At 55.7% G+C, this 7,248-nt stretch overlaps 1 protein-coding gene across 1 annotated transcript in view; it reads left to right on the forward strand.

The window, feature by feature from the left end:
• Positions 1-5,082: 5,082 nt before the first annotated feature.
• RSPO1 (R-spondin 1) overlaps positions 5,083-7,248 on the forward strand; it is a 15,587-nt gene continuing 13,421 nt past the window's right edge. Inside the window, exon 1 of the mRNA XM_008061652.1 lies at positions 5,083-5,176. Within this exon, the coding sequence (XP_008059843.1) occupies positions 5,083-5,176 (94 nt within the window). The remainder of the gene's footprint in view (positions 5,177-7,248) is intronic.

Genomic DNA, 7,248 nt, shown 5'->3' on the forward strand with positions numbered 1-7,248 from the left:
GAGCAACTTGGGGACGCGCGGGCGGAGCGCAGGCGAGCCGGGCGCCCAGGACAGTCCTGCGGCGGGCGGGCGAGCGGGCCGCGCCCTCGGCCCTCCTGGGCCTGCCCCTCCGCGCCGGCAGCACCGAGGTGAGTCCCCTCTCGGCCGCCCCGTCCTCCGCCCTCGCGACCCCTTCCCCGGGGCGCGGCCGGCCCTCCCGTCGGGGCTTGCTCGAGCTGGGCGCGGGCGGGAGACAGCCGGACGAAGGGGCGTCCGACGCTCCCGGGTCGGCCAGCGGGAGAGGGCACCCCCCGAGCCCCCTCCGGCAAGTCTGCCGCCCGGCCCCTCCTCGAGCCGGCAGGCAGCCCCCAGCCTCGGGTTCCCTCAACTCCGCTGCCCGGTGGTCAGTCCTACTCGCAGCCCTCCATTCCCCGAGGCGCCGGCCCTATCGAACGCCCTCCAATCCAGAGGTCTTGAGCCTTGATCTCGTCGTCTCGGGTTCTCCCCAGCCCCGCGGTCCCTGGTGATCCCCACCTCAGCCCCGCAGCCCCGGCCCGGGTTCGACGTGGCAGGCAGCGTGCGCGGTGTCCCGGGTGCGCGGAGGTGGCTCCCTTGCCCGAGGGGTCGGGCTGAGGAGCCCGCTGTGTGGCTTATCTGGGGAGAGGTGGGACGACGTTCCCGGGCTCCCGGGAGAGCGCGGGGGTGGGTCTTGGGGGCCGGAGTGCTTGGGGGCCGGAGTCTTCTTGTGAAAACGGCCTCTCGGACTTGGACAGCTCTCTTGGCTCTTGGGAGCAGCCTTGGGACTTCGGGTCCGCCTCGGCCTCGGCACCTGTCGGGGCCTCTGCGGGACCGTGGGGAGGGAAGGAGAGGGCGCGCCCGGTCGGTGATGGAGGGGCGCGAAGGAGCCCTTAGCCGCCGCTCTTGGTTTGGGGGGCGGAGGCCCGGCCTCAGCACCTGGCTCGGCTCCGGCCGACACGCTAATCCCGACAGGTCGGGCAGGCACATCCTTGGTCCCGCCCCCCGCCCGCGATTCTTCTGCCCCCGCCTGCCAGCCTGCCGGGCGGCCAAAACTCCCCGGCCTGTAGCCGGTCCTGGGGAGGGCTCGTGAGGAAGTATCTGGATGGTTTACATTTTGGGGTCTGTATCTGGCCCCGGACACGTCCATCCTGATGGTGTTGCAGGCAAGAAGTACCAGTCCATCCTGATGGTGTTGCAGGCAAGAAGGTGAAAGCTATTCCAGCTCTCGGCTGGGACTGAGTCCCGCCTCCGGCTCCACCCCCGACTGTGTCCCCCTCCTCAATCGGTGTCCGCCTCCACCCATGTAGCCCCTCTTTTTGGTCTCCCACCCCAGCTCTGCCTCAGGCCCCAGCCCCTTCCCCATCTCCCCAGGACCACTCCCCAGGCCAGGCCGTGCCCTGCACTGCTCAGCGCTCTGCCTGTCCTTCCCGTCCCAACGCCCGTCCTAGGTAGCAAACGCCGGTTGGTTACTGATTGACTCTGAATCCTGAGACCCTTAACCTCTCAGAACCAGGCTCTCCGAACCTCTCTCTCCCTGCAAAATGGGGCGAATGCTGCCTTCCTCCTCCAGGTGTGAGGAGTAAATGAGGACCCAGAGCAGGGCAAGGGGGTAGCAGGTGCCTGTAAGTGAGAATCCCTCACCTCCACCCTGGCAGGGAGAAATGCCCTTTCTTATCCCCACTGATGCCCTAGGCACTGCCCGTGGTTCCCATTCTATCCCTAAAGAGTAATGAGACACAAAAATAAACTCCCTGTGCCTTCCAGCACAGGCCAGAAAGGAATCCGGCAGGAGGAACTAGGAGAGACACGAAGCAGGCTCCTTCAAGGGTGGTCATCAGCTGCCAGCTCCTCTCAGCCCTCGTCCATGTTGTCTGTGTCTGCAAGTGTGTGCGTGCATGTGTGTGTGTGTGTGTGTGTGTGTGTGTGTGTGTGTGTGTGTGTATGCAGGGGCCCGTGGCCCTCTGGTGTTTCATACTGCAGGGTTCCTTGTCCAAGACCTGTCCAGCATTTAAAATCAGATTTCACATAAGATCCTGTATTTTCCGCTTCTCTTTTGAAGACTCAGAAGACCTGGCAACATTGAGCCATTATTTCTGCCTGTCGACACTGGGCTGGGGTTGAACTGTTCATGCTCCCTTTAGATGGGGCGTTTGCCCTCCCATTTGGCCCCTCCACATCCAGCTTCACTCATATGTGTTGTTTGGACCCCTGGTGTAGGTGAACTTATAGCTCTTAAGCTGGGTTGGTTCTGTATGTATTTTTTTTTTTAAGTGCTTGAAACTCTGCCCATTCCAGCATCCCAGAGGTGAGGGCGGCCAATGTCACTTGGTTCTGTAAAATTCACATCTGGATCCTCCTCACAACTTCACAGCTGAGAGTGTGGTTCCTGACGATTCAGGTGCTTGGGCCAGAAGGTCGTCACTGGCAAGGACTGGGTGAGTGTGGCAAGGGTCATGCTGAAAGCTTGGAGGGGGAGTTTAGAGGCAGGAAGAAAGAGGGAGAGGAAAGGAGTTAGCATTGGCCAAGCTCTAGCCCCGATTTGCCAGGTGCCATGGCGGGCGGGTATCAGGAGTGCAGAGATGCATAGTGACCTTTTCTGCCAAAGGACCCCAGGGATACTGATCACAAGTGAGATGAACTTCTCATAGACCCAGGGTTCACACCAGGTGTGTCTTCTCCAGTGTGTGTCAAGTGTAAGGATTCATGGAATAGATCTGCCAGGGATCCTCAGACTTCATTTTTAGAAATGCTGCAATCCAAAGTTTGAGAAATGCTGCAATTAAGAATTGAGTGATCACTTTGGTGCCAAGGCAGTCAACCATAAATATAAGTGCAAATGTGGAGATTGTGTAACCGTGCTCAGTATTAAGATTAGTGCCCAAAGGATACAGAAAACAATCTTATTGTTTTTTAAATGACGTTAGAATGTAGACACAAAATGAAGCCTTGGCCATAAGAAATGTAACAAATATTATTGCATCATCACCATGTGCCCAGCACCATTCTAAGCAGTTTTATGTATTAACTCATGTAAGTTTTTTAAAAAAACAGCCTTCTTGTAGATAAGGAAAAAGGCTCAGACCAATGAAACAACTAACCCAAGGTAGCACAGCTAATAAATAGCAGAGTCAACATTTCAAGCTGGGCAGTCTGACTCTGAAGGTTATACCCTTTAACCATCCTGTTGTGTAGTAGTCTCTGAGACTGTATGCTTGGAGCTGAAGACCCCATTTTGATAAACTCAGTTGGACATCCACAGTTGGTGGGTGATAGAAGTGCACCGTGGCAGCTGCGGGGGATGGAAAGGCCTTGGCAGGTCACGCAGGGAGTCCTGGAGGGACGCAGAGGGGTTGGCAGCTGATGGGCATTTGGGGGTGGCTGGGGGCATCTCCGCTGGATCCGGCCACAGCGCCAGGTGGGATCCATCAGCCTCATGTAAACACTTCTCACAGGCAGCTTAACCACTTGAGTGTGTCTGGCCTTCAAAGCTGGTAAGAGAGGCCAAGGAGGGAAGTACTGAACTCCCTTAGGGATAATGATTTATCTCCCATGCAGGTGGGCTCCACTGGGGCCTCCCTGAGAGGCGAGGGAGTGGACTGGCACTGAAGAGCCTAGAGGGGAAAGGGTTAGGATGGGGCAGGGGGTGGGAACCTCCACTCCAGCATCTCAGATTTCTCATTTGTAAGCCCGAACTCAGCTGGCTCTCAGAGCAAGTCTGTGAAATAAGCATGCTTTATCCCCATTTGAGAGACAAGAAACTGAGGTTCAGAGGGGCCAAACGACTTATCCAGAGGCATCTAGCCAGCATGTGGGAAGGCAGTGCCTCCCTGGCATCTGCAGAACTTCCTGTGCTGCAGCCCAGCTCGCTGTCCGTTGTCTCTGGTCCCTGCGCATAGTGGACGGGTGTGCGGGCAGGTGCGGGCATGTGTGGGCGGGCCTCTGCTGTGGAAGTATGTTGGGAGCACTGGGGCGTGCGTGTGCGAGCTGGCCAGTGGGAAGCAGGGTTTTCATTCTCTCTCCCAGGTTGGGCACAGATATCTAACTTCCCAGACACATCTCATCAGGGGAGGGACCGGCTCCCCTGCCCCCATCACCCCAGCCGGCCAGCGGGTCCAGAGACCTGGCTCTCGCTGGGCTGGGGGATTATCCCCATTCTCTGTGTCTCTGGCCAGGGCGGGCATTGCTGCCTCTTTTATCCTCTCACAAAGGCCAGGCCCGCCGGGCCTGCTGTGTCAGAGTTTCTGTGGCCGGGGGAAGCCTTACTTCCTTTTCTCCCGCCAAGCCCAGAGGGCCACGCAGAGTCTGCCAGCTTGCCGGGGGCCACTGCTCTAGCTCCAGGACAGGTGAAAGGCACATGGGTGACTCAGCACTGGGAAGAGAAGGCTGAGGGGTCACTCATGGAAGGACAGAGAGAGAGAGCTCCTCTTCAAGAGACAGGATATTTCTGCAGCATGAGGTCTGTAGGGTAGACTTAAAGGAGGACTTCCAGTCAGAGCTGGACAATATTAGGCAGGGCTAGGGCCAGCTGACTGCCATTACTGAGAAATCAGTGATCCACAAGTTTGATTTGAGTGTTCATCGTATTCTGGCTACTCAGGAGGCACTTGGAGTCCCAGATTAGGGAATTCTGCAGGACAGAAAAGGGAGCAGATTTCTTCAAGAAGGACGCTAGGTGGTACCTTGTAATCCAAACATTCAGTTTCCTGGATAGGGAACCACATGGGAAGTGGGGAAACATAGGTTTTTGGGAGGGGCACAGTACCACAGAATTAACCCTTCTCTCTCCTCCTCCCACAGGTTGGTTTTTGGAGTAGTCCCTGCTGAAGTGACAGAGAGATCTCCCATGTGACACCCCACGGTGCCTTTGAGGAAGGCTCTCTTTGAAGACCTCCCTTTGAGCTGATGGAGAACTGGGCTCCCCACACCCTCTCTGTCCCCAGCTGAGATTATGGTGGATTTGGGCTACGGCCCAGTCCTGGGCCTCCTGCTGCTGACCCAGCCCCGGAGGCGTTAGCAAGAGCCCTGTGCAGTCCACCCTCCCAGAGACCACCCCTCCTACCAGGGGCCTGGAGCTGGCGTGTGACTATGCGGCTTGGGCTGTGTGTGGTGGCCCTGGTTCTGAGCTGGACACACCTCGCCATCGGCAGCCGGGGCATCAAGGGGAAGAGGCAGAGGCGAAGTGAGTAATGGGACGGGGCGGGGCCACTGCTGACCTTGGGAGTGGGAGGGGGCCCGGGACTAGGGGCCTTCAGGAGCGTTATTCTGTGATGCCCCTCGCAGATCTCTCCACCGTCTATGACAGTTTTGTAGATTACTCAGTAGTCGATCTTGTTTGTGGATTATCCAGTTGGTGAATTAATTTGTTGCAATTACCCACTCTGTAGACTACTCACTTCCTCTGTTTTCCCCTTTGTAGACTCTGCTTTCTAGATTAACCCCTCTCTTGCAAGAATCCAGTTTGTGGATTACGCCTTTGTGGATTACGCCCTTTGACATAACAGCAGCTTTGTGTGGTATCCATGGAGATGCCTCCATAGCCCCCTGTCCTGGGCTCCTTTCTTTCCGTGGTGGCCATGGTATAGCCCTCAACCCCTTTGGGCTGGGGACTGCACAGCTTGGCAGGGAGGAATGGGGATTCCCCGCCCAGATTGTGGGACAGGAACTGTGGAGTAGGGAGGGTGGTGAGACTGTCCTCCCCACCACCCGTGGCTTTTAAATCTTGCCCAGTGGGATTCAGGGGGCCACAGTGGAAGTAAAGGGGAGGCAGGCAGACAGGGGTCTGGTCTTTACACCCCCCAAGCCAGAGCAGTTTCCCTTTACCCTGCTCTTGGTAATGCTCTTCCACCTAAGATGTCATTGGAAGAAAGCTCAAAAAGAAAAATTAAATCCTGTCATTGTATAGCTGCTAAGAAATGGGAAGAAACGGGCGTTAGGATACACAGTCGATGCTGGAACTCAGGTCCCCTAAAGCCTGTCAGTCCAGTTTTCTTGAAAGCTGAGTGTGACAGAGGTCAAGATTAACCTGTCCCCCGCCCCTCTCTAGGCACTCCTTGGCCTCTGCCTAATGTCACCGGGGATGGGGCTGTGGGAGTGGTCGCTGTGTGAGAGGGACCCATGCTAGGGAGAGGACAGGGGGCGGGGGGGGGCTCCAGACACCTCCCATAAAGAGATGCTGCGCCCGCAGGCAGGAGGTCTTCCTGAAGTCTAGCCCCATGACCTCTTGCTCCATGTTTCCCTGCAGCCTGAGGCCCCCCAGTGAAGGCTGAAAGGCAGTGGCGTTTGGTTGGGTCTCCACAGGATGACCAAGGCCAGCACTCAACCCGGGGAGAGAAGCTCAGAGAATTGGTGAAGCTGAAAATCCCCGGCTTAACAAACAATTAGAGACGGTTAGGTTTAATCAGCAGCAAGGCCTTGATTTTCCTCTCTTCTCATCTGTTGTGGCCAGTATTTTGGACTCCACGGGCCAGATGCGGTTTAGCGGTTTATAATCAGTCTCCTCTATTTCCGAAATGGGAGAGAGAGAGGGAGAGAGAATGAGAGGAGCCATTCACACTCATGCGACATGCACAAGGGGTTACGCCAACACTCATGCATGCAGAGCCACACTCCTACCTAAACCAGGGGTCATGAGACCTGAGTTCAAGTCTATGGTACTAAAAAAAAAAAAATTGTACTGCACTGGGCATCAGAAAGGGCCTGGTCCCAGCAATGGCCAACCAAATGGAGTAATTTTGACTTGCCCACTTTTCAAACAGCCACATCTACCAGTCTTGACAGCGTGCAAGCCAGTTCTTATTACCAAGGAATGTGAGTAACAGACATCTTTGATGGTGAGAGTCAGGGTGGGATAAGGTGTGGAGATAGGCTCAGGGGTGCTGTGAAGCTCCAGAAAAGGCTGAGACTCAGGGAGGGAGGAGAGCATGACTGTAGGCAATACTTATTGTATAATATTCAGAGTCATCACAACTGTAAAGCTGAAATGTAATTGAATAGGGATGTAGAGAGGCTTACATGAGATAATAGATGCATATGTTTTAAATTTACTTATTATCTATTTATTTTTGTAGAGACAGGGTCTCACTCTCTTGCCCAGGCTGGCCTCGAACTCCTGAGCTGGTCTCGAACTCCTGGGCTCAGGTGATTCTCCTGCCTCAGCCTTCCAAAGAGGCTGGGATTACAAGCATGAGCCACTGTGCCTGGTTAGATAATAGATACTTTTTTTTTTTTTTTTTTTTTTTTTGGGTTGGGGTC

This window comes from Carlito syrichta, unplaced genomic scaffold, assembly GCF_000164805.1.
Source record: "Carlito syrichta isolate Samal-C Ts95f unplaced genomic scaffold, Tarsius_syrichta-2.0.1 Scaffold305386, whole genome shotgun sequence".
Classification (NCBI taxonomy): Eukaryota; Metazoa; Chordata; class Mammalia; order Primates; family Tarsiidae; genus Carlito; species Carlito syrichta.